This window comes from Muntiacus reevesi, chromosome 10 (assembly GCF_963930625.1).
Source record: "Muntiacus reevesi chromosome 10, mMunRee1.1, whole genome shotgun sequence".
Classification (NCBI taxonomy): domain Eukaryota; kingdom Metazoa; phylum Chordata; class Mammalia; order Artiodactyla; family Cervidae; genus Muntiacus; species Muntiacus reevesi.
In genome coordinates this window covers 7,634,039-7,661,100 of record NC_089258.1, presented here as the reverse complement: position 1 = coordinate 7,661,100, position 27,062 = coordinate 7,634,039, and the positions used below count along the sequence as shown (strand labels likewise).

Genomic DNA, 27,062 nt, shown 5'->3' with positions numbered 1-27,062 from the left:
CAGACCCAGGGCCCAAGCCTGGATTGCTCCTTGCTCTTTCCTCTACACCAGGGGTCCTCAACCTCTGGGATCCAATGCTTGATGATCTGAAGTGGAGGTGCTGTACTACTAATAAAAATAAAGTGCACAATAAATGGTGATGCAGTGGTAAAGAATCCACCTGCCAATGCAGGAGATGCTAGAGACTCGGGTTCAAATCCTGGGTGTGGAAGATCCCCTGGAGTAGGAAATGGCAACCCATCACAGTATTTGCCTGGAAAATTCCATAGACAGAGGAGCCTGTTGGGCTGCAGTTCATGGGGTTGCAAAGAGTCAGACACGACTGAGTACACACGCACAACGAACGTAATGCGCTTGAATCATCCTGAAACCACCCCTCCCCAGCACCCCAGCCCCCATGGGAAAACTGTCTTCCACCAAACCAACCCCTGGTGTCAAAAAGGCTGGGGATCAACCACAACACTACAACGCTGCCCGTTAAATTTGATTTCTGTAGTTTTTAAGCTGAATTGACATTAAAATTATATTAAATTTGGTTTCTGTAGTGGAGATTTCAAGTTGAGGTAGTATTATTAAAATAATATCCTTTTGAAAAATATTTATTGAGTATAAATAAATGTCCTATACATTAAATATCAAGAAATATTCATTACTGATTACAAGTCAGCTGTAATACTGAAGGAACCACAGAATCAAAATATCCACCCATGATACAGTAGTGATAATTCCATTCCAATACTGAACACAGTAATGATTTACTCACAAGACACAACAAAACTCACCCAAAAAAGCCATCACTTTAACCAACCTATAACACCACAAGAGAAAATGGTTTTGAAACATAATATGCACAGTCCCACCAATCTCATCTTTTCCATCAATTTATCAGGTCAGTTTGAGATTGTGGAGATATGCTGTCACAGAACTTAAAAGATTTCCATTTCCTTGGTTTTATTTCAAAATTATTATTAAGGAATTAAGACGGACATATCCAATGATAGTTTTAAGTAAGTTAGTCTTTCATAAGAGAAAAGGAATAAAAATTTAGTATAAAGAAAGCCTCCTCCAAGCAATGAGTCTCTTATTGGAAAAAAAAAAAAAAAAATTAATTTTTCCTCCAAGGAAAGGAAAGAAACCTAAATCTGTTATGGCGAACTTGGAAAGATAAATATTCCCCAGTCCCAGAATACGTGTTTATTTTACACGATGTACTTGAATGATGCAAGTCTACGAAGCAGGGATCTGTGGCAATCCAAATTCATCCACCAGGACTCCATCCTGTGAAAAGAAAGAGTTGTTCAGTGTCACTATTTTCCAACTGACTTAAAAAAAAACTGATTTCAAACATTTAGTGGTCAAAATTCATTTCCAAGTGGTTAATCAATGAAAACAAAAATCTCACCGAGAAGATGAGAACAAGCTCTTTTTCTTTCAAGAGAGGTAAAGTGGCAAGTGATAAACCAGAAAAAAAAATGGAAGGGATCAAAAGGGATGGCTCTGCAGAGTGAGGGAAGAGTGAGAGAGTAAACCTTGAAAGGGGAGAGGGGGCTACGAGTGTCCAGGACTTGAGGAGTGGCCAGAGTAAAGGCTGCGGAGTGAGCACTTGCCTCCAGATGCCCTCTTTCACTCTGGTCCCTAAAGCGAAACAGCACCTCTTGTAGCCTCACCAACCCTCAAAGGAGTGGTGCCCTAGGACAGGAGTCACTGCCATATCATACTTCACTACAGGTTTCTAGGCAGTGACTGGGCATCCCTGGTGGCTCAGACAGAATCGGCCTGCAGTGCAGGAGACCCAGGTTTGACCCCTGGGTCAGAAAGATCCCCTGGAGAAGGGCATAGCAACCCACTCCAGTATTCTTGCCTGGAGAATCCCATGGACAGAGGAGCCTGGTGGGCCATAGTCCATGGGGTTGCAAAGAGTCAGACATGACTGAGCGACTAAGTATGCGCCCACAGGCAGTGACTATCAATTCAGAAACCACAGCTCAAGAGCGCATTTAAATCAGGAATCTGTGATCTTCTAAACATGGAAATAACATACATGCTTCAGGAACCTGTTACCAAGGATTTAAAAAGATGAGCTATGGTAGTGTTAATAAAAACTATTTCAGGAATGCTGAGAAATGCAGCATTCCTGCTATGCAGCTGGCTCAGAGTGGTGCGGGCAGCAGAAAAAGATTAAGGCAACTCCAAGCGCAAGGAGGAACAGGGGCTAAAGTGGGGAAGACCAGCCACAGGCCAGTGTAGGGAAACTGGGCTTCAAAGGGTTCCCAAAATAATGACAGTCTTTCCTTGTTCTTACTTAATACCTTTCAGATTCCCAGGCTGATGATCAAGCATAAAGTCTTTACCATTTTGCATAGAAAATATGAACAGAAAAAGCTTTCACCTTGTTCTTCGTGTCAGTGGGAACACCTTCTGGAATTGCGGGCGCAGCTGCTGCTTCATCCAGATAAGAACTGTCTTCATCGGCCAGAAGCTCATCACCCAGTGCATCCAACTCTAAGTTGAAACAGTCAACATTAAAAAAAAAATGTAAGCAAAAAAACTGGAGGCTAGGGATGACTTCCCTGGTGGCCCAGTGGTTAAGAATTCGTCTGCCAATGCAGAAGCCACGGGTTTGATCCCTGGTCTCGGAGCTAAGATTCCACACGCCGCAGGGCAACTAAGCCAATGTGCCACAACTACGGAGCCCACGTAGCCGGCAATGAGAAGCTACCACAATGAGAAGCCCGTGCACCACAACCAGAGTAGCTCCTGTTCACTACAATGAGAAAGCCCACACTCAGCAACGAAGAGCCTGTGCGCTGCAACGAAGACCCAGTGCAGCCAAAAAAAATTTCTTTAATTAAAAAAAATAAATAAATAATTCAAGAAAAAGAAAATTGGCAGTTAATGTTAAGAAAGTCAGCCAAATTATTTGCAATAAGATGAAAATTTAAAAACAGAGAAGGGATTGTTAATTTCTATTTTAAAAATAAAAGATGGCTATTATATGGAATTTTCAAGGAAAGTGGGGTGGTAAAAGTCCATGAAAAACAAAAATCAAAATAAAACAAAACAACTATTTCCCACAGGTTTATAAGGCCCTAGTATTCATGAGAAGACTGTATAGTTATTAGTAGGCCAAATCAAATTAGAAAATCCTGACAACAACAAATGTAAAAAATTCTTTTCCATTTACTCATGAACTTGAAAACAGCCAGTGAGAGAAGGCATGAGATTGTTATATAGACAGTGACCATGACATGAGATCAGGCTTTAAAAGTAAGTCTATGGCAAAGTTGGAAGTGAGCAGGGGGAATAGCAACAGCAGGTAGAAACTCATCAGAGGAAACTCAAGATGAGAAATAAGAAAACAGAAATAAACAGGGTAGGGAGGAGAGAAGGGGAGGTCATAGTCAAAACAAGAACATGGAGATAAAGTAGTAGTAAAATGGCAGGGCAATCATCCAACAGAAAACCCAGTTACTCATGCTAGAAACTGACAAACAGCTTTGACATCTCCCTCTCTCTCCACATCTAATCAATCATTAGGTCCTGTCCATTCAACCTTCTAAAATTTCTTCAGTATGTCCACTTCTCCCTGTCTTTGCTGCCACTGCCTTAGTCTCAGGCACCATTATGTCTTAAATGGACTACAGCAACAGTTTCTAAACAACTCTCCATGAGGCCGCTTCTTAACAACCCCTTCCATTTCATCGTGCTAACCTCTGCTAATCCTTCGGGTCCTAAGCCTGTTCCCTGACTCCCAGCTAGGTTGGATTCCTCTGTTCCTGTGGTACCCCATACTACTTCTTCCCATCAGTCTGTGCTCTTTAACTCAGGCAGTTTCTTACCCCTGCTAGAGGAGAAGGTCCAGGTGTGCAGGGATGGTGCTGGTTTTCCTCAATGCTGAATCCCCAGCATCTAACAGAGGGCCTGGCATACCGTAACTGATGCACACTAAGCATCAGTATCTGTCAACTACTGTTTCTTAATCGGCTTTACTGTTCTGAGGAAGAGGACTCAAGCAGGAAAATGAAGAGAAAAATAAAAAAAATAAATAAATAAATAAATAAAAATAAAAAATAAAAAGTGGCAGAAAATGACAGTGTTTGGTTATCAAGCACCGGGTCAGCAGAGGCCTTTGCCTGGATGTTCCCTCAGAGCTTGTCCACCTCAGAGTTGGTGAGGTATGCTGGTCTGATGTGGCTGCTGCCCAAGCTCTGTGCCCATAGCCTGTACCACAGACGAACTTTCAGGGAACCCTCATAGAAATTTTCTCTAATGCTTGGGAGAAAGGATCCCTGACAGTTGTTCCTTTCAGACACTAGGCTACATATACATTGCTTTTCCTATAACTTACCTGCTTCGAGGTCATCTTCATCTAATTCTGGGGTGCCATAACTACGACTCAGTGCTTCTTGGATTTCATTTGCATCTTCCATCATATCCTCTAGCTGGTCTTGTAGATCCTACAAAAATATATATGATAGGAGTTTTATTCAATTCTTACCATTTATCCCTAACTACCCCGTCTCTATTCTCTCCCCGGAATCTTAGAAAAAAGCCGTGGACCACATAATCTTCCCCTATTTTTGGTGGTAAAAATGTAAACTTGAAAAATAAGTATCAGAATTAGTAATCTTGCATTTGAATTTAAGATGCTTCGTGGAAAATCAAAGTGCTATTGCAAGAAGAGATGCCCATCCCTCTCTTTACAGACAGTTTGCTTGAAACAGGAAATCAAGCAACATTTATGCTATCAAAAATCTTCAAGTTAAGAGAAAAGAAGGTAACTGAGACATTACGCTTCTCGACTCAGCCAAAAACTGACTGCACAGTGGAGGGTAAGGAAGCAGTAGCAGAAACAACTGGATGGTACAAAAAGTTGTACTGGGCCCACCCCACATGGCGAAACAGAAGTGGATTCAGCATAGGCTTGATATCTGAGACAAGGCTGGTGAAAAGAAATGGACCGAGGGCATATATCATCTGGGAATAATCTATCTGTACTTTACTAGGAAACTCCTAAAGGGCCACAAAGAATGCAAAACCCATCTGAGAAGCGGTATGTCGTAATAAAGGCAGTTAGTATAATGATAGGAAGAGTAGACTGTGGTTAAACATTACCAAGCTAAAGTTTTATTCAGTATTCAAAAGTTTTATTTCATATTCAATGAAAAGTAACATCTCTTAGGCTTAATTTGCTCATCTATAAAATGAGATTATTAATAGCCATTCTTCATAGGTAATGATTTATTGTAATAACATATGTCATAATATGTGTCAAACACTAAGCACTTAATACTATATATTGTCTCATGTTAAGGATGTACAGAACAACTTGTTTTTTTCATATGCTGAAAATTCCACACAGAGGGGAATGGACTCCTGCTGAAAATGCAGAGGTTCTAAATCAACACTGCTTATTTTTCAGAATTTCTAGAGCAGTGCAAAACGTTTAAAAACTCATTCCTCACCCCCAAATTAGAGGTTTGTTTTTCCACATAAGGGATAGAAAATAAAATGGAGAAAAATACTTTTTTAAAAAGAAAATGCTTTCTGTTTCCAAGTACCAAACTACCATATTGCATATATTCTAACAGTCTGCTGCACAGAGAGGCACTGGCTGAAACAATAATTAAAGGGGTGAAAAAAACATAACTAATCAAGTTGAACTTATTTTAGACTTTTATACATCAAGATAAGTCACCCCAAATTTCACAGTGATCTGAAATTTTTTTATATCTAATAGGATCTCATAATCCTATTAGAAAGAGTAGGATTTCTAGCAATAGACTCCAGGATAGGCACAGGAAAAAAATCATCACAAAGAATTAGCAGGTTCAATTCTGCAAAAACAAACAAAAGGGATACAAAACAAATACAAGCACTAGACTGGACCACAGAAATTGGGAAATAAAAAATGAAATAGGAGAACACACATGTGGAGGCAAAGTTTTAAAAAGAGCACTAGAAAACAATAAAAATGTTTTTCAAGTAAAATATTTTAGGAAAACAAATGGGATTCAAACTATCCAGCCCAGTCAAAGACACACACCCATACACATCAAAAAAGTTAAGAAAGGGGCTCTCCACCTACTATGCAGGCAAGTCTATTAGGGCAGGGGTCCCCAACCCCCAGCTACAGGTTCCCCAACCCCCAGGCTACAGACCAGTACTGGTCCACGGCCTGTTAGGAACTGGGCCTCACAGTAGGTGAGCTGTGAGTAAGCGACGTTTCATCTGTATTTTTAGTTGCTCCCCATCACTCACTTTATTGCCTGAGCTCCTGTCAGATCAGTGGCAGCAACATTAGATTCTCACAGGAGCATGAACTCTACTGTGAACCGTGCATGCAAGGGATCTAAGTTGCACGCTCCTTATGAGAATCTAATGCCTGATGATCTGAGGTAGAGCTAAGGTGGTGATGCTAGTGCTGGCGAGTGGCTTCAAATAGAGAGTATCATTAGCAGAGACGTCCGACTGCATAGAGACCATAATAAAACAACTGCTTGCAGACTCATATCAAAACCCCCAGATGGGACCGTCTAGTTGCACGGAAACAAGCTCAGGGCTCCCATAGATTCCGCATTATGGTGAACTGTGTAATTATTTCATTATAGATCACAATGTAATAATAATAGAAATAAAGTGCACAATAAATGTAATGTGCTTGTATCATCCTGAAACCACTGCCCACCCCACAGTCTGTGGAAAAACTGTCTTGCACATAACTGGTCCCTGGTGCCAAAAAGGTTGGGGACCGCTGTATTAGGGGACAGGAGAAGGAAAATCAGGTGGGGAGACAGCCAGACAACCACAAGTGAAAGACAAAACATAAAGAAAACCAGAAATACCAAAATTTCTATTTTGTTCGTTAAACAGCACTAATTAAAACACAAGGAACCCTGGAAGTAGAAAATAAAATTCAGTTCATTGTGTTTGATTATCAAATAATACGATACAAATAAGGCAAGCATACTCAGAACATTTTTCTCAGTGAATCTCTATCACTAAGCCTAAATTCTTGGAAGCAGAAACTGGTGGAGGATTAGAGAGGGTCCCAGCAGTATAAGGAGGGGTGCTGGAAAACAGCAAGATGAGAAGGCTGGAAAACAGCCTTCACTTACTGAAGACTGAAACTATCAGGGAGCATCGTGCAGAAGCAGTTAAGATGCTGGAGACACACTAAGAACATCATTAAATGGGCAGAACCGCTTTATGGCACTGAAGAGCCTCTCTGTCATTTACTCACCAACCACTAAACAAACTGAAGGCCAGGAACTGTTTGGGGCACTTGGGAATAGTGAATAAAACTGAGTCCCTGCCCTCTTAGAAAGAGACATTCTACTTAGTGTTTAGGGGGAAAGGCCACTATCGTATGTGCAGAGAAACCTTCTCCTCTGACCATCACCACTCCCTCTGCTAATCCTGTCTGCCATCTGGGCTGCTCAACTGACAGAGTTAAGAGATGCCGAGCTCCTAGGGCTCACCACCCCAGCTAAAACATGATCTCAAAAAAGAAATGCTCATTTTAGGGACATTATTATTAAAAACCTAAAGAGATAGGGGGAGGTGATCAAGAGGCACAAACTACTATGTAGAAAATAAATAAGCTATAAGGATATATTGCACAACACAGGGAACACGGTCAATATTTTATAATAACTATAAATGAAATTATAACCTTAAAAAAAGAAGATGACTAAGTTCAGGGGATCTAAAGTAGTGTGGTGGCTATAGTTAACAATACTTGAAAGTTGCTAAGAAAGTAAACCTCAAATATTCTCACCACAAAAGTAACAGTAATTATGTGAGGTGATCTTACAGTGATAACCATTTCACTATATATTTCAAATCACTCCATGTACACCTTCAACTTACACTCTATTATATATCAAGTGTATCTCAATAAAACTGGGGGTGGGGGTGGGCAGGGAACCTAGAGAGAATTACTAGAAAAGGGAACCAATTCTATACCAGGAACCATGCTAGGTACTTTATATATATTGTCAATATATATATTGTCCCAAGTGTTAATTGAGGACAATCCTGGGAGACGAGCAGCAACATCACTGCTTTATAATTGAGGCAATAAGACTAAAAATCATTAAATGAGTTAGTAGTAAAAGGAAACTGGGCATTTATTCACTGGGTGTTTATTATGTGCCAGGCATTGTGCATTTAGACACACCAGCTCATTTATTTCACCCTCATAATAACTAGAGAATCCTGTGGACAGAGGAGCCTGGTGGGCTGCTGTCCATAGTGTCGCATAGAGTCAGACACGACTGAAGCGACTTAGCACGCATGCATACGTTGGAGAAGGCAATGGCAGCCCACTCCAGTATTCTTGCCTGGAGAATCCCAGGGATGGGGGAGCCTGGTGGGCTGCCGTCTACGGGGTCGCACAGAGTCGGACACGGCTGAAGCGACCTAGCAGCAGCAGCAGCAGCAGCATAGTAACTGCATCTGGTATTAGGATCCTTAGGTTAACAGTGAGGACCTTTGACGCTCTTTCCCAAAGTTACTCCATTAGTAAACGGGAGGCCCAAGATTCCGTCCCTCTCCTGGGCTCTTCCCATCACATACACGTTCATGTGGATGCTTTGAGAAACCAGTGTGCATTCTTACAGAAACCAGCACACATCTCACCTCAATCTGGTCAATTTTCACTTGCTTGTAGGCTTTCTTCATTTCCTTTACTCCCAATTTCATAGCATCAACCTAAAAAAGGAAAGAGAACATACCATCTCTTAAGAAGCCATGATGGTTAAACTGTCTTTTAAAAACTATAGGAAAAAGAGCACAAAATATAAATGAAACACAAAAATAAAGCACAAAATTTAAAATGAAACCATGGGAAAAAGTGCTTTGGGAGTACCGTGGTCTTGGTGTCCTTCAATGACTGGATGGTGTAGTTGGCTTGTTCCATATTAAATGACTGTTGGGCGAGATTGTCCCGCTGCTGCTCGTACCTTTTCAGAGTCAAATGAAAACGGGAATGTGAGGCAGATAGAACTCTTCAGGAATAAAAAATGGAAGCAATGCAAATACATTACTTTTTTTCCCAAAAAAAATCTCTTCAGGAAGAAAGTATCTTTCATGCTAGATAAGAGAATCTTCTTAAAGACAACAACAAACCTTAACAAAGGTACAAAAAAATGAGAAAAACAATTTAATCCATCTTACACAAACATCATTTGACGTTCCTCCAATCTTCTTCCTTGGAATGTACTTTAACTATAACACTATTTTCCATTTAACATTATTACTGCTGTTTTCTACATTGCTAAGAAGTCTTAATATAAGTTTTTATGTTTTAAATTATTTGCAGTGCTAAAGTCTCAGAAGTGGAATTCTTAGGGGGAAGGAGCAAGACTATATTTAAGGTTCTTCCTACATACAGTGAAACTTTTTCCAGTAGACTGAACTGCTTGAGCACTGGTATTGTTATTTTATTAATCTTGTATCCATAAATAGGTAATCTATCCAACCTAATATACTGCCTGACACTCCAACTATTTTTTTTAAATGAAGTTTTATAACAACTGATAATACTGTCTCAAAGACTTATATCACTATAGTCTTTATACAGTATTTGAAAACCATCTAACCATTCAACCAGAAGAAAAACGGTCAATGATGCAGGCAAATGGTGGTGGAATATTATCACACCATTAAAAAAATGTTTCCAAAAAATATTTAGAAGGACAAAAATACGTGTGATACAATATTAACTAGAAAAGGATAACTGATATAATACATGCCATTTGTTTTCTTCTAAAAGATTATATGCACATGTACCATGTATGCACAAGCAGAGAAAGAAACTGTAAGAAATTAGCATTTTAAAGGTGGTTATTTCTGGCAATAGGACTCTTGGTGAATTTTCTCTTCTTCTACTCATGTTTATGTACTTGCCAAGTTTCCACAATGAACATGTATTCTTTTATTTAAAAAAAAAGCTACTTAAAAATTGCAATGCTGGACTTCCCTGGTGGCCCAGTGGATAAGAACCCACCTGCCAATGCAGGGGACATGGGTTCAAACTCTGGTCTGGGAAGATCCCACATGTTGTGGAGCTACTAAGCCCAAGCACCACAAGTACTGAGCCATTGCTCTAGAACCTGTGAGCTGAAACTACTGAGTCTTCATGCCTAGAGCCTGTGCTCCGTAACAAGAGAAGCCACTGCAATGAGAGGCCCATGCGCTGCACGGAAAAGTAGCCCCCACTCTCCGCAACTAGAGAAAGCCAGCGCAATGTAACAAAGACTTTTTGGTGTTTGTTTTATTATTTTGGTGTGTGTTTTATTATTTATTTTTGGTGCAGCCAAAAATAAATTTTTTTAAATAAAATTTTTTTAATAAAAAAACTGCAATGCTATCAATTTAGGAGGTAACAGTTTTACTACACACTCTCATTGCTCTAGGCATCATAGTTTTCTTTTTATAACTCTGTCTAATCTGAAAGGAGTAAGATGGTATCTAATGTTTTATAAGAAGTCATTTTGTAAACAAGAATAGAGATACCAATAATCTTTCTGCTCTTCATCAGCTGATTCCACCTGACCTCTGCACTCCTAAAGAGGGTCTCATCAGCTGGAGAGCCCACAAGGTTAAGAACCAAAGATAATGTTGGGTTTCTGCTCAAACACTGGGACACAGTCACTTAAAATAAATAGCTGCTGTTGCTGCTGCTAAGTCGCTTCAGTCATGTCTGACTCTGTGCGACTCCATAGACCACAGCCCACCAGGCTCCTCCGTCCCTCCCTGGGATTCTCCAGGCAAGAACACTGGAGTGGGTTGCCATTGTCTTCTGCAATGTATGAAAGTGAAAAGGGAAAGTGAAGTTGCTCAGTCATGTCCGACTGATAGCGACCCCAGGGACTGCAGCCTACCAGGCTCCTCCGTCCATGGGATTTTCCAGGCAAGAGTACTGGAGTGGGGTGCCATTGCCTTCTCCTAAAACAAATAAAGGGCTACTAAATCTTCTGATGGGAGGGAACAAATATTTCAAGTTTCCCAATTTTACAGGCAAACAAATGAAATTTTAAAAGGCACACTCTAATTAAATAAATGGGAGAATCAAACTCTACAGATCTGGGAAGTCTATACAGAAGCCACTAGACATACATGGCTACTTAAATTGTTAAAATTAAATAAAATTGGACCTTGAGTTCCTTAGTCATACTAGCCACGTTTCAAGTGCTCAATAGGCACACATGGCTAACAGCTATTGTACTGACCAGTACAGACAGAAAACATCTCCCATCACAGCAAAAAGTTCTATTTGAATGGACAGTGGTGCAACAGATGCTGCTGAACATGCAACAAATATTGCTGAACATGCAGGGGGAGAAATTCTAGTTAACCGTATGTGTAAATGAAATTTGTAATTAACTGAAGAATGCTTATAAAGTGGTGCATGCGTGCTAAGTCGTTTCAGCTGTGTCTGACTCTTTGCGACCTAATGGACTGTAGCCTGCCACGCTTCTCTATACCTGGGATTCTCCAGACAAGGATACTGCAGTGAGTTGCTGGGCCCTCCTCCAGGGGATCTTCCCAACCCAGGAATCGGACCCCCATCTCTTATGTCTACCTCTCTGGCAGGTGGATCCTTTACTACCATGCTGCTTGGGAAGCCCTTATAAAATGGTAGGAAAATCTAAAGGAATGGAAGACCATTTCCCTTTTGGTTAAACCTGTTAGAAGAAAGGAGATTATACTTATATAACTTACATCCGCTTTTGCTTTAAAACCCGCAAGGCTTTCTGCTTGACCATATTCTAGGAAGAAAAACAGATTTTAATGAAAGGAAGTAGAAAATATACAAATGGTAAATGAATCCCATATCCTCAAACTCACATACCTACTTCCTCTCATCTTCAAAGCAGTAGACATGGTGGCTCCCAGACTGTTCACCTCCCAAGTGGGCTCTAAGCTCCAGCCCGCCTCAGTCTTTTCATCCCACATCTCAGTACATTTCCTTTTCTAGGGGATATTATTTCAACTCAAAGAGGGCCAATTTTGTATATGCAGGTGCCTTAGAGAGATTCCACATTTAGACAGTCTGCTCTCCACTCAAACTCACCATGCCCAAACTCTTCAACCTGCTATCACCTTGGAAATGACTAACAGCAGCCCCACCCGTCTCTCACTTCTCTAGGCTGAAAACTGTTACACCAACCTTACCTTTCCTCTCTCTGTTGTCTCCTCATGCATTGTCATCATGTTAGATTTTCAGAACTCACTTTCAAATTGATTCCTCTCATGTCATTCTCATGACTACCACCACGGTTTAGGCTTTCATCTCCTCAAGTCTAGGTAGGCTGTCCTGCCTCTGGTCACTCTTCACTCCATGCCATCCAACTACGATGGCAGAGAAAATCCTCTGGTCACTTCGCTTTCTATACTGTTTCATAAATCACTTTGTCTCCTCCAATGAAGACGGAAAAGCAGGTATTATTACTTCATAGATGATAATAATACCTAACACTTACTGTTTCTATGTACTAGACATAGTACTATGTAGGTCACATGAATTACCTTGCTTAATCTCATTCTATAAAGCAGATATGATCCCCATTTTACAGATTGGAAAACTGAGGTTCAGTTTGCTAAGTTCAGGTGCTAAGTAACTTGCTCTCACTTAAATGCCTAGTAAGTTAGAGATAGGATGGGGGAAAAAAAGCAGCTCAAATTCACAGTCCATGCACTTACATACAGCACTCTATGTTTCTTCCTAACAGAAGAGGAAAGTAAGAAATTAAGTGACTTCATAAAGATCACAGCTAGTAGGTAGTGATGGTATTAACAGAACACTAGTACTTTTCCCCAACATGCCATTCCTTAACCAGTCTATTATATATATCTAACCTGACCAGCCAAGCAACTCGTTAGTCTGAGCAGGCCCAGCCTGTCCAGATTGCCATGTTCTCAGTAGAATATGCTAATTCCCACATACATGTTTCTGTGTGTGTGATCAACATCTTCTCTCCACCAGATCAAGCCCCAGTTTTCATCTCATATCCAGCTGCAAACTCTTCTCCCTGAAGGACACACTGTCACAAATGTTTTCCCCTTACCAGACTGTGAGCATCTCTTCTATATCCCTCACCAGCCCTTACCATCAGGCCCTACTTCCACAGGTACTCAAATCAAGGTGTCACAACTTCTGCAGGAGCTGTCTGCCTTACCTTTGCAGGTCCCTCCCTCATCTTCTTGATCTGATCCTTATACTTCACTAGTTCAGCATCCAGCCGAGAAATCTTCTTGTCAATGGATTCTGCTCTGCTGTCCACCTTGAGTGGAAAAACATCAAAGGCAGTGGTAATTATTGCAATACATTTACATGAAAAATGGTAGGGGAGGAATGAATATAGAGGAAGAAAGGAAAAACAAAGAAGAGCATATGGTGAAGGTTGAAAACAGCGATTCCTAATTGTGGGGCGGGGCAGGATTCTCAGAAATCCTGGGGTGGGGGGTTAAACTGTATTCCACCCCCCTAGATTCCAATATTCCAGAGGCATCCTCAAGTGTTTGAGCAGAAGAAGAATTTGAGAATCACTCGACTGAGTCGAAGTTTCCCAAGAACTGGAGACTAGGCCAGCAGAGGGCTCAATCAGAAAGTGTGTGAAATGAGTTACTGTCCAATGGACCTCGGCTAGGGCTGTAGAGCTAACGCTATTCACTAGGATAGAAGGTGGTGGCCTAATGACAGGAGCTAGAGTTCTGAATTTTGTGTAACAGATCCAGGATTGCGTTACAGATATACTGAGCTAGGATATCAAGCCGAGATTCCTGACGTCGGAGAAGGATGAGGGACGGAAGAGGAGGGAGGGGTAGGGCTGGATGAGGTGGGAAGGGTGTCAGGGCCTATGGCTGGTCGGGGTGACCAGGGCAGTCAACAGCGAGTGGACGCAGCACTGAGCACCAGAGGGGGTGGGGCGCAAGTAGGGTTAAACAATGATGGGATAGGGGTCCCCGGTTTGTGGCGTCAGCAATGACTAGGGTAAGAGGAACGAAAGTGGGGTGGAGAGAGCTAAGGTGTAATGGGCCCGGGAGCCAGGAGTAGACGCCGAAGTCGGGGGTGGACGGGTTAAGGGGTGTCAGGGTTCCTGAGCCTAGTTAGCAAGTCTAAGTGCCCACCGTGCCAATGCAGTCAGTCAAGCTGGGCGGCGGAGCCTTGGGTTTCGCTTTCCCGAAGAATCGGTTCATCTTGGGCGGCAGCTGAGAAAACCTAAACACTGGAGCAAAACCAGAAACGGAAGCAGAGTCACCTCCGTCTCCGACTTGACTTCCGGCCCCCCATGCGCAAGCGCAATGTGCCTATTGGCGTTTCCCAATCCTTTATCCGGATTTTCAGCCTGATCTTCCGGGGAAGGGGAGCTCCGGGAAGTTGGAGGTGAGGGACCGAGAGTCATCACGGGGCGTGGCCCCGGCGGCGGGCGTGGGCGTGGCCCCAGATAAGCCAGGCGGGGCCTCGGCTGAGTGGGTGGGGTAGGGGGCGGCTTCAGAGGAAGAGCGGGGCTGGAGCGGGGCTGCTCCGAGGGGCGGGGCCGGTAGGCCCGGGAGGGGCGGGGAAGTAGCCGAACAGGGGTGGAGGGCCCCAGCCCAGCTACCCTCGCTGGGCGGGCAACTAGCGCGGGTCTGGCGGACCGCGGGGGCGCGCGAAGACCGCGAGGCGACCGGGAGCGGCTGGGTCCCCGGCGGCGCGCCCCTCGGCCGGGCCGGGAGCCGCGCCAGTCGGTGCACCCAGCCGAGCGCGGTCCGCCTCCCTCCCAGAAATCAGCCGTCCGGAGCGTGACCAGAGGGCATGCCGGATCCACCAGAGGCGCCGCCGCCTGCGCTCGCAGGCCGCGGGTGAAAAAGAAAGAACGGCCTCGCTCGGCCCGGAGCGAAGAGGTGACCCGCAGCGAAGAGGTGGTCCCGAGCGAGGAGGTGGTCCTGAGTGAAGAGGTGGCCTTGAGCGAAGAGGTGGCCCGGAGCGAAGAAATGGCGGCAGCCGGGCTCAGCGTGACCGTCACCCACAGTGAGCGCGGGCTGCCGGCTGGGCTCCGCGCTGGGCCACGAAAGTCCGGCGGGGTCTCTGGGTTTGGTCGCGTGCCCTCCCGAAGTGTGTGTCCTTGTATTTGGAGTCCAAAAGCGTGGGATCTTGTTTTTACTGGTGTGCTGTCAGCTCACCTTTCCACGTGGCAGGTGTATTTTGTCTCAGGCCGTTTGTTAGATCCTTGATGTCTGTGCTTCACGTCGGGGTTCTGGTTGTATGTCTTAGGATGTGCCTGCACAGTTGTGGTGGGCCTTTGTGCCTGGCTTGCATTTGGCCATGTTGTCTATGACTGCTGTGTATCTGGACACCTACTTGTGTGCAGGAGTCAAAACTCATGTGTGCTGTTTGAGTGAGGCGTGGGTTCAAGCGTACACTCTGGGCGCCCTTGGGGTCTGCCTACTGTTGGAATTGACACAGAACTAGACAATGACGGTTCTCCAGGGAGCTGAGTCCATAAGGTTTCCTCAGGACCAACCAGGGGAGACCCCAGGGCCTCAAGAATCTGGAGACCAGGATTCTGCAGGTTTCGGTGACCTTGGGATGTCTCCTTTCTAGGCAGCTGGTTTCTTCTATGCGAAATAGAATTGGTAACACCTGTCCCGCTGACTTCATGTGGCTGTTGAGTAGGCTTAAGGCTTGGCGTGATGCACTGGACACAGGCTATGCCGTTGCTGTCCACATATCCAGAAAAGAATTGGCACCTCTGCTCCAAAAAGAAATTTCTACTGTTTGAGTTTTTTCACTCATTTGTTTCTTTATTGGCTCCACTGGGTCTTCGTTGCTTTGCTCGGACTTTTTCTAGTTGCAGCGTGCAGGGGCTACTCTTCCTTGAGATGTGCAGGCTTCTCATTGGGGTGGCTCTAGGCATTTGGGCATCAGTAGTTGCAACACATGGGCTTTGTTGTTCCCTGGCATGTGGAATCATCCAGGACCAGGGATTGAACCTGTGTCCCCTGCCTTGGCAGGCAGATTCTTATCCACAGCACCACCAGGGAAGTCCCTCATTTATTTACTGGGCACCAACCCTATGTGTCCAGTGGGAGAGACCTGGAAGAAAAGCAGTTCCTTGCTCATTGTAGCAAAGGAGATAGAAACAGTTCCTCGCCCAGTACAACACAGAGGAGAGGCCAGTCAGGCCAGAGGAGGCAGATGGCTTGTAAAGAAAAGCACAGAATTTGAAATCAGATAGATCTGAGGTTAAGTTCTGATTGTAGAGGTGGGTCTAACTAGGCAAGTCTTAACTGGACTGATCTCACATCTTGCTTATCTGTGAAATGGGGAGTAATAGGTTGTACTGTCTTCATGGGTACTTCATGGGGTTGTTCTGAGGATTAATTAAGATTATACATAAAATAAGCCTGTTGCTGCTGCTAAATCCCTTCAGCCATGTCCTATTCTGTGTGACCCCTTAGAGAGCAGCCCACCAGGCTCCTCTGTCTCTGAGATTCTCCAGGCAAGAATACTGGAGTGGGTTGCCATTTCCTTCTCCAATGCATGCGTGCACACTAAGTTGCTTCAGTCATGTCTGACTCTGTGCGACCCTATGGACAGCAGCCCACCAGGTTCCTCCGTCCACAGGATTCTCTAGGCAAGAATACTGGAGTGGGTTGCCATTTCCTTCTCCAAAATAAGCCTAGTTAGCCCCTTACACATGCTAAATGCTTAAAATGTTAGCTGATATCACTGATATTGTTAGTTCCTGTAACAATTCCCAAGGAAACAAAAATCCTTGAGCAGGTCTTAAAGGCTGGGAAAATGAAGTGTCAGCCTCTATTTATTGGTTTGTGTTTTCTTCAACACTTTTCTCTCTCCCCAGGCAATGAGAAGCATGATCTTCAAGTCACCCCACAAGAAGGCAATAGTGAGCCAATTGTCCAAGACCTGGCCCAGGTTGTTGAAGAGGCTACAGGGGTTCCGCTGCCCTTTCAGAAACTCATATTTAAGGGTAAGCCTTTCTCTTCCAGCTCTGAGCCTATTTAAAACTATTTAACCTTACCTAACAGTCAGGTTAGTTTTTCAATCTAGGACAGTTCTTTGCTTGTTAATTCCGTCATTCCTTCAACAAATATTTGTTGAGTACCTACTTTGTAGTGGACATTTGCAAACACATGCACAGGTATTTGAGTTGAAGGCACGTGAGGGTGGCAGAAACCTTAACCATTTTTGATGAGACACATGGGCAGTCTTACCTGACTAAGTTAGATCCTCTTCCCAGTGTATGTTCTTGTAGCACTCCCTCCACTTCTGCATAGCTTGTATTGAAACTACTATTAAATAATTGCTTCCAGAGTCACCAAACATCTGGTGTCTGATACAATAGCAAACTCCATGAGGGCAGAGATACTTCTGTGTTTTCAGTGTTTGGCCTAGTGCTGACACAGAGAAGGTGCTGAACAGACTAGTTTAAAGGACGTGGATGTAGCAGGCCCAGTGGAATATGGTGATTTCTGCCAGGACACACCTACTCCCATCCCCATTCTCTGGTCTTCTCATTCCCATGGGAACCCATTATTTTGTATCTGATGAAGCTAAATTTATCCCATTTGGTGCCAGTCATAAAGAATTTAGTGATAGGAAGCATTTACTTTTATACTTCATATTGTAACTCCTTGTCTTTTCTTTTTAAAAACATTTCATTTTATAAAGGCAATAGAAATTCATGTTTGTAAATAGAGGAAAACACAAAAAAGAAAATGTTCTCCTGGATAAAACCCCTGATAACAATTCAGTATATTTCTGTCCAGCCTTTGTTTGTTTGTCCTGGCATCTTGAAGTGTGGGTTCTCAATTTGTGGCTTTTGTTTTGTTTCTGTAGTTGACAAAACTAGGATCATTTCTAGTGATCTTCTTGTAACACTTGGTCATCAACACATATTATGGCATTGAAGTTTCCTGAAAGATGAGCTTTAGTGCCTACAGAGTCTTCTGTTGTTATGATGTATAGTAATCAGTCCCCTATTCCTGAATTTTTGACTTTCCAATTTCTCACTGTTATGAATAATAATAATTGTGTAACAGTTATTGTTTAGGCACATGTCCAGTTATTTGTTAGGATCAATATCTGAAGTGAAGTTATTGGGTCAAGAAACCTTCTAAAAATGTTATACCAACTCATTCCCTTCTCAATAGTGAACACACTATTTCCTATACCCTTGCTGAAATCTATTTTCACTGTTGTACAAGTTACATTTGACATAACTGTCTTCTCTTTTCAGGAAAATCTCTGAAGGAAATGGAGATGCCATTGTCAGCACTTGGAATACAAAATGGTTGCCGGGTTATGTTAATTGGGAAAAAGGTAGATTGCTTTTTCTACCAGAAATACTAAGGTCTTTTACATGAGTGTCTGTTTAGAAGGCCAAATTGGGGGCTCAGGTTTGGCACTGGTGAAGTAGGGCTTGCCACACAAATGTAGTTGCTATTTGTTTAGTGGATTTATCAGTTTTATTGTTCTCATATCCTTCAGCTTCTGTTCATTAGGGTTTTCACCCTGGGAATTAGGAGTGGTTGTACTGCCTCAATTATGTGAGTTTTGTGCTGGTGGTGGAATTTCAGTCTGAATAAAATGATGTCTGAAGCAGTCGCTACTCACTTGGAAGGGAATTTGCAAGAGACTGTCAAACCTGTAAATTTTAAAAAGAAGTATTTTGCAAATTTCAGAAGCCTCTCTTCCTTTAACCATTCTTTTTACTAAAATCTCCCGTGAGGTTAAACCCTCTTTGGCTGGAAAGAAAGGTTCAGGCTAGAAGTGAGGGAGAAAAAGAGTCAGTTGGTGACAAAAAAGGTTGAGGTCAGTAGACCCTGGGCCAGCCATGCATTGTGACACAGTGGAGTTGTTGGTCAAATGAAGTTAGCTTACTTCGAGCTGGGTGTGGCTGATTAAAGAGTGGAGAGAGGGCAGAGGCTAGCAAGGTGGAGGCAAGGAAAGTCTCCTGCAGACTTGGAACCCCCAGGAGACTGGCACTCAGGATTTGGCCACCAAGAATAATGGGAGATAGTGTAAAAGCAGGAAGCTGCTAGCTACCAACGAAGTTGAGAGAAGGGGAAATAGTCTAGTTTTCTTGCTCAAGGGTCAGGAAGAACGGAGATGGAAAAATGAGCACAACCCAGGGGTTGAGTTTGAAGAAACTTGAGGACCCTCAACTGGAATTGTCCTGGGGTGTGAGAAGCCAAATCCCATTCAGGTCTCAGCTTTACCTCTTCTGGGCTGTGTGACCTAAGGTTACTTTACAGTTACCTCAATTTCATCATTGGATTGTGGTAAGGCTTAAATAATGATACAAGTAGAGTGCTTAGGATGATGCCTGGCATAGAGGGGATGCTCAATGAAAGTATGCATTGTCATCATGGTCATATTGAATGAGAGAGCTCAGGAATTCCATTTAAGGAAAGGATAGAATTCTGCCTGTCTCACCCTCCGAACTCCTCATATGCTAGGCGGTCACTGTAATTAGTTAACACTCCGGGCTTCGGTCTGGAGTGAGTTGGTGGTCAGCCCCAGGCTAAGGTCAGATCTGGCTCATGGACCAGCTTTGTTCTCTGAACCCAAACCGTCCGGCTCTCTCACCAGAACATGTACCTGGTACCTTCTCTCTATCTCGTCTAGTGCCTTTGTAGATAGAAAACCTTAGTGTATAACCCTCCAACTTGCTTTCCAAGAAGCAGCAAGTTTAAGATGATGTTTTCCTAGGGGAGTGGTTTGACCACCTGTGGTCAGATTTTTTTTTCTGACAGAAGCTACTGTTTTTGGTGATTATTGAACTCCTTTTATTCTTAACATTTTAGAACAGTCCGGAGGAAGAAGCTGAGCTAAAGAAGCTGAAAGATTTGGAGAAATCTGTGGAGAAGATAGCTGACCAGCTGGAAGAACTGAATAAAGACCTTGCTGGAATCCAGCAGGTAACTCTTCTGGTAGACTTGACTTTCTGCCTTCTCTAAGAATTCTCTAGAGACACAAATGTGTGGTTATGAGGGCAAACTTTGTTTTTGGTCCCCCCTGAGTTCAGACCCTGACTCTTCCCATTCTGTAACTGGGCAAGTTTGCCTTTGTCTCAAGTCTTCTATAAAAATGGGAGTGATACAGTATACTAACACATATATATGGAACTTAGAAAGATGGTAACGATAACCCTATATGCAAAACAGAAAAAGAGACACAGAAGTACAGAACAGACTTTTGAACTCTGTGGGAGAAGGTGAGGGTGGGATGTTTCGAAAGAACAGCATGTATATTATCTATGGTGAAACAGATCACCAGCCCAGGTGGGATGCATGAGTCAAGTGCTCGGGCCTGGTGCACTGGGAAGACCCAGAGGAGTCGGGTGGAGAGGGAGGTGGGAGGGGGGATCGGGATGGGGAATACGTGTAACTCTATGGCTGATTCATATCAGTGTATGACAAAACCCACTGAAAAAAATAAATTAATAAATTAATTAATTAATTAATTTTAAAAAAAAGGGAGTGATGATGGTAACTTCCTCTTGGGCTGTTGTGAGGATTTAATTACATAGTTTAAGACTGAGACATTCTAAGTGCTTTGTAAGCACATCATTGTTGTTTACAAACCCCAGCCAGCATCCATTTGTGATCTACGAGAACACCTGCCATGCTAGGATCATGTGTTGTCTTAAATAGAATAAATAGCTTCTCTCAGTCTGGTCAGTTATAATGTATTTGGCAAGGCAAAGAACATTGATTCATAGAATGTCCAAGTTGAGCATGATATCGGCGAGGGGTCATCCTATTCAATTCCTTGTAGTACTAGAGGTGGAGGACCGAAACCAAATTAGAATTAGTTATGGCCTCAAACCACGTATTTATTTTTGATCTCTTCATTTTATAACATTAATGGATGTATGATTGTATTTTAATTATTAAAGTACTGCATACTGATTGTACACAATTTTTAAGAAGACATATGTGCACCAATATGAAAAATAATAATTACCTGTAAGACCCCCAACTCAAAGATAACCATTACTAAAACCTGGAATCTGTTTTTTTATCTTAAAAAAATTGGTATAATGTTAGGTGTACTTTGTAAATAGTTCTTTCTTTGGTTTAAGGAATTGAACACTTTCCCATGTCATTAAAAATGATCATACTTAGTATACCTGAAACTAACACAGTATTGGAAATCAACTATACTTCAATAAAGAAAAAATGTCTTGACTGGAAAAAAAAAAAGATCATCCTTTTCAAAACTCGTATAATATTGCATCACATGAGTGGATCATGGTTTACCTAACCAATTCTTTATTATTTATCACCTAATGCTATTTAACATTATGCATAATGCTTCTTTGAATGTCCTTGGGCTTAAATCTTTTTTGGCCATTTCTCATCTTTTTGGTAGAGTAAATTCTTTCAGTTGCAATTGGTAGCTTATTTTATTACTTGTTGCGAAGTCTGCATCTGTAGCTTTTGACTTTAATAAAAACATACTCAGAGATCACTGCTGTCCACCTGTCGTCACCAGCTAACTGATCATTAGGCCAAGTAATGTGGATAAACAGATAATTTAATAAAAACAAGTAAGTGCTGCCATTTGTTAGCAATATGTCTGTGTCAGGACTCATATTAAAGGTCTTGTATTTCCCTTTATTCTCATGGTAACCCTCTGGGATGTGTGTGTCATGGTCTCCATTTTATTTTATTTTTTTTGTTTTTTCTTTTTGCCTTTGTTTATTGGCTGCTAGTTTATTTGGGTCTTACTTGCCTCACGCAGGATCCTCATTGTATCGTGTAGGATCTATCATTGGGGCGCATGGACTCTCTAATTGGAGTACAAAGGCTCAGTAGTTACAGCAAATGGGCTTCGTTGCCCAGCGGCACGTGGGATCTTAGTTCCCTGACCGGGAATTGAATCCTCGTCCCCTGCATTGCAAGGCGGATTCTTTTCTTATATATATACAGCGTTATTTATGTATTTATTTTTGTCTGTGCTGGGTCTTTGTTGCCGTGTGGGCTTTTCTCTAGTTGGGTGAGTGCAGGCTGCTCTCTAGTTGCGGTACTCGGGCTTCTCATTGCAGTGGCTTCTCCTGTTGCAGAGCACAGGCTCTAGGGAGCGCAGGCTTCAGTAGTCGCAGCACGTGAGCTCAGTAGTTGTGGCTCCCGAGCTCTAGAGCACAGTCTCAATAGTCGTGGCACGTGGGCTTTGTTGCTCCCTGGCATGTGGGATCTTCCGGGATCAGGGATCAAACCTGTGTCTCCTGCATTGGCAGGTGGATTCTTTACCCACTGAGCCAGTAGGGAAGCCCAAGGTGGAGTCTTTTTATTTTCCTTCTCCAAGGCAGATTCTTAACCATTGGACCACCAGGGAAGTCTTCCATTGTATTATTTTATTTATTTAATTTGGCCAGCCTGCTCAGCATGTGGGATCTTATTCCCCAGTGGGGGGTGGAACCCGTGCCCACTGCACAGAAGTGCAGAATCTTCTGGACTGCCTTCTGGACATGGAATCTTCTGGACGGAACTACTGGGCTGCCAAGGAAATGCCTTGATCTCCATTTAAAAAGTGAGGACAGCAAGGCACAGATAGGTTAAGGAACCTGCTCAAGCTCACCAGCCAGTACATAGCAGTCAGAACTGAAGCCCAGGCCTATCAAACTCTAAACCCTGTGCTCTTCACATCTGCCTCTGATGTGCAGGTATTCACTGGGGACTGGGGGCTTCAGCAGAGCCAGGCCTCTGGAGGCATTTGTGACCCCAGTAGGCCATGTGAGATAGAGGGGCCTGCAGCCTATTACAGTGCTTGAGGAGGCCCAGGGCTGGCTTTTCTGTTTTTCCAAGAGGTGGAGTTGTGGGCCTGCAGTTTGGCCCAGCCTGTTGGGTAACGTGGACCCAGGGTGAAGCTGCTTCATCAGTGCCTGGCTTGGAGTTTTCTGTCAACCTCAAAGAAACACTTGGAATAATGCATCATTCCTCCACAGGGTTTTCTGGCCAAGGATTTGCAAGCTGAAGCTCTCTGCAAACTCGATAGGAGAGTAAAAGCCACGATCGAGCAGTTTATGAAGATCTTGGAGGAGATTGACACACTCGTACGTAAACACTCAGCCGAGAAGGACTAGTTTCCTTTGATGGCTTTTCAATCAGTTTCACTTTCTCAGTATCACACTCATTGCCTGAGGGTATTGGGCACCTATTGAGCAGTGTACCAGACACTGCTAGGTCTTTGGTGAATATGCAGAAAGATAAGACCATTCCTGATTTCCCCTATCTCAGGGACATGGGGCTTTTGTCATTTTTGTTTATGTGTACTAGTAGCACCTAAGGGGGCATCCCAGGGGGCGTAGTGGTAAAGGATCTGCCTGCCAATGCAGGAGACAAGTTTTCTCTTCCTGGGTTGGGAAGATACCCTGGAATAGGAAATGGCAAGCCACACCAGTATTCTTACCTGGAAAATCCCATGGACTGAGGAGCCTGGTAGACTACAGTCCATGGGGTTGCACGCAGAGAGTTGGGCATGACTGAGCACACACATACAGTAGCATCTAATCCTCACAGCGCAGGGACCGGAGTAATCCATGGTCTCATGTCAGCGAAATACAGGGTGTCACTTTCCTGACACTCTTGTGTCTGGGCCCATTACCTGTACAGAATACAGTCAGACCCAGCTCTTGGGAGGCTGTTAGGAATCACTGATGCCATGTTCCCTTTTGGAGATAGTATCTCTTGCCCGATACCTCATTCTTAGGGTGAACTACTCTGTTGGGATTCTTGAGGGGCGGTGGTGTAGGGGGTGGTAAAGAAGAGCAGAAAAGCACTATGCTTCTCATGCCACAGCGAGCTCGTGGCCCAGCCAGGACACAGTATCCATGCACAGGAAACAGTGAAAGGACAAAGTCCATGCTACAGGTCTATGGTCCAGACCTCAAGGACTAAGGAGTGTTTATGGAGTAAGAGCCATGGAAAGGGATGTGCAGGACAGAGATCCAGGGAAGTGATTCCGGAAAATGCCCGTCACGCACATTGGTGACCTGTGGCCAGCTTGGGTGCTGTAGGTGTTTCTGACGTGTTCCTACATCATGTTCACTTACTAGGATTATTTATATGTCAACTTATTTTTCCATAGATTCTGCCAGAAAATTTCAAAGACAGTAGAATGAAAAGGAAAGGTTTGGTGAAAAGGATTCAGGTGAGTTGTGTGGTAGGGTATCACAAAGTGTCACGCGTCAGCGCATGTATCTCTTCAAAGCTGGGTCGAGTACATGCGTGGTGGGGACTCTCTTCAGTTGTTACTTCTCAGTATGAACCCAGAACACGAGCTCCTTTCATGTCCCTGTAATTGAATTTGGATTAAACTGATAGGGAAAGAAGTTTGCTGTGGAGCATACAGGGCTGACACGTTACACAGTTCTAGAAGGTGCCATTCCTGTGGACAGGGTCCCCTGAAATCCTGCCGTTTCAGTGGCAGGGCTTCCTCTCCTCAGCGCCCTTTGGAGGTTGTTAACCGAGAGCGCTGTCACTTCCCTCTCCTGAGTCTGGGACCTGGGCTGTCTCCATCCCCACACACCCGTTTAGCCTGAGTCAGTCACCCAGGGGTTCCCCAGAGTGGCTTGGCAAAGAACCTCTTGTGGCTGAGGTTGGCATGGGTTGTCTGGCCTCCAGTGGCCCTCACTAGTTTGCATTTATCTTTTAGGCCTTCCTAGCTGAGTGTGACACAGTGGAGCAGAACATCTGCCAGGAGACGGAGCGACTGCAGTCCACGAACTTGGCCCTCGCTGACTGAGGTGAGGCAGAGAAGGCCACGCTGCAGTGAAGAACAGCCCCACCAGCTCTGCCATCCCTGGAGCAGAAGTTACCCGCCCTCCCCAGAGCTGCTGGGGGCAACTGGCCCATTGCCTTTTCCTTCTCTCACACCCGCTCTCAATGAACAAGTATCGTCCGTACGTCTTTAGCCTCCTGTCAGCTTCTTGTTCTGTCTCTGTGGATCTGTGCTGTCTAGCAGCCCACCTTGTCTGGAGAGTGCCCCCCTGACCAAGTCTTCCCAGCTGTTTGGACCTTTGGGTGCTTTCTTTGGGCTGGTGAGAGCTCTTATGTATCCTGAGGTAGTTCTGAGTTTATCGGCCATTTTGGTGTTCAGATCCATGAGGCCTTTTTGTGCTTATGATCCCATAAACCTGTCTGTGTAAACCAGAATCACCAGGAGCCCTTGTCTGGTGAGGACAGTCGGGAATGGGTCAGAACAGGTAGCCGGAGTGTCTCTCATGTGACCTGATTCTGAAACAGCTGACTGGTTGTGGGTTCATGACCCTGTCCTCAGCTCCCAGTGACCCTGATCAGCCATAGGTCATGAGATCTCTGGTTCATTCCTGGAGTTGGGCCTGTGGTTGATATATGGACTGCCTTGCTCCCAAGCAGATCTCTAGAAGGTTAGAACCCAGAGTTGACTAAGTCTCCGCTTGCAACCAGGTCAGAACCCTGGCTTACAAGGGGCAGTGGGAGGGCCAGAGTGAATACACCAGGCAGGTAGTGAAGGGCAACCATAAACCTCTCAGGAGTTCCTTCAGAGGTGTTGTTGTGAGCCATCCCTTTCTGAGATCTACATTTTCTTCAAGTTACTTTGAGATTTCTGCCTGTTTTATAGTCCTTTCTCCCTTCATTTGTTATTTAAAAAATAAAGCAGTTTATATACACATCAGCAAGCAGAAGAGTGTTAAAACTTTATTTTTTTTTTTTTGACTTGCCATGCAGCATGTGGGATCTTAGTTCCTGACCAGGGATCTAACCCATGCTTCTGCATGGAGTTGTAACCACTGGTCCACCAGGGAAATCCCAGAAGAGTGTTTAAACATTTTTTTCTTTTTGGTAGATGAAGTATGAGAAACAGAAGCCTTCTGAGATTCTAGTCCAGAAGTCAGGAGTGGTCTACATACTTCAGTGGCCTTTTAAATGGGTCAGCTGATGTTACCCCCATTTTTCACACAGTGCCCAGGAGAAAAATTCCTAAAGGCCACTCTGAGGCCAATCTTACCTGGCAGAGAGGGCGTCAGTGAAACCCCAGGAATTTAGGGCTATGTGGGTGGGGCCGAGGACAAAGTGGGGGCAAGTGGACGAGGCTCGGGGTCCCACTGGCCCACCCCCAAGTGTAACCAGAGTAGTTCACTGTTGACCTGTTTATGTGTAGTAGCTGTGTGGTCTTGGGCCACAAGAAGTTCCTGTGTGCCAGATACCATTCTAAGTTCGTTAGTCATTTAATCCTCACACAGTCTAGGAAGTAGACAGATACTCTCCCTGTTTTAGAGATGAGCTTAGGTGATTTGCTCAGGTTCATAGAGTAAGTGACAAAGCCAGGACACAAACTAGGTGGCTTGATTCCAAGCCAGTGTTCATCTCTACTGATTTTCATCCCCGCTGACATGGGGTTGCTCACACCTTCTCATTTTCTCTTTTCTTTCTATCTCCTGTGTTGGTCTGTGTACTTCCTGTCTGGTTCTCTCCATTCATTCTCCATAGAGCAGCTGAGTGATCATGATCACGATCTCGTCATGTCAGTCCCGTGCTTAAAAATCTCAGTGACCCCCGTTTTCTTAGGATAAAGGCCAAGGTCCTTACCCTTTTCATCTTGACCCGCTCTTCTGTTTACTCTGCCATGAGCCCCTCTGGGCTAGTTCAGGTCCTCGGGTGCTCTGAGCCCTCTCTCACCCTGGGGTCTCCGCACACACTTCTTCTGCTGGGGCATTTCCCCACCATCGTTCCCCTACGCCTGCTCCTGTCCTAGGCGACTACTGTTATCTTGCAGAATGTAAATCTTTCTTCCATAGAGAACCTCACCTACTGATATTCCTGACAGTCTGAGAATGTCAAGCCCCCAGGGGATGTCCTCTTACAGCTTGCTACTATTTTTATGATAAACAGCATTTATCATGGCCTATGATCATTTATCTATGGGGTTATTTGATTAATATTTGCCTTTCAACACTAGTTCCTTGGATTAAGGAACTTCTTTGTTTTGTTAACAGTGTATTTGAAGCACATTGTTCGGCTTATATTAGGTGCTCAATAAATATTTGGAGACTAAA

General features: G+C 43.8%; 2 protein-coding genes across 2 annotated transcripts; one reads left to right on the top strand and one right to left on the bottom strand.

Annotated features, from left to right (window-relative positions):
* Window positions 1-583: 583 nt before the first annotated feature.
* CHMP5 (charged multivesicular body protein 5) lies at window positions 584-14,293 on the bottom strand. Its single transcript, XM_065947384.1, has 8 exons — window positions 14,140-14,293; window positions 13,188-13,292; window positions 11,731-11,777; window positions 8,873-8,966; window positions 8,644-8,715; window positions 4,349-4,457; window positions 2,390-2,502; window positions 584-1,278 (listed from the first exon to the last, which is right to left on the bottom strand). The coding sequence occupies exons 1-8, from the start codon at window positions 14,206-14,208 to the stop codon at window positions 1,228-1,230; spliced, it is 660 nt and encodes a 219-aa protein (XP_065803456.1). The 5' UTR covers window positions 14,209-14,293; the 3' UTR covers window positions 584-1,227.
* A 561-nt stretch (window positions 14,294-14,854) lies between these two features.
* Window positions 14,855-27,062, top strand: BAG1 (BAG cochaperone 1). Its single transcript, XM_065947017.1, has 7 exons — window positions 14,855-15,022; window positions 16,857-16,985; window positions 18,255-18,337; window positions 19,825-19,938; window positions 22,971-23,078; window positions 24,113-24,175; window positions 24,680-27,062. Exons 1-7 carry the CDS (start codon window positions 14,986-14,988, stop codon window positions 24,767-24,769), a joined length of 624 nt encoding a protein of 207 aa, XP_065803089.1. The 5' UTR covers window positions 14,855-14,985; the 3' UTR covers window positions 24,770-27,062.

Coding starts and splice junctions, on each gene's coding strand:
- CHMP5 (XM_065947384.1), bottom strand. CDS start 14,208: ATGAACCGATTCTTCGGGAAAGCGAAACCCAAGGCTCCGCCGCCCAGC. Junction 11,778..13,187: donor TGAGGGAGGGACCTGCAAAG/GTAAGGCAGACA, acceptor TTTTCTTCCTAG/AATATGGTCAAGCAGAAAGC. Junction 8,967..11,730: donor GTTTTAAAGCAAAAGCGGAT/GTAAGTTATATA, acceptor GACTCTGAAAAG/GTACGAGCAGCAGCGGGACA.
- BAG1 (XM_065947017.1), top strand. CDS start 14,986: ATGGCGGCAGCCGGGCTCAGCGTGACCGTCACCCACA. Junction 16,986..18,254: donor TCAGAAACTCATATTTAAGG/GTAAGCCTTTCT, acceptor TTCTCTTTTCAG/GAAAATCTCTGAAGGAAATG. Junction 18,338..19,824: donor TTATGTTAATTGGGAAAAAG/GTAGATTGCTTT, acceptor TTAACATTTTAG/AACAGTCCGGAGGAAGAAGC.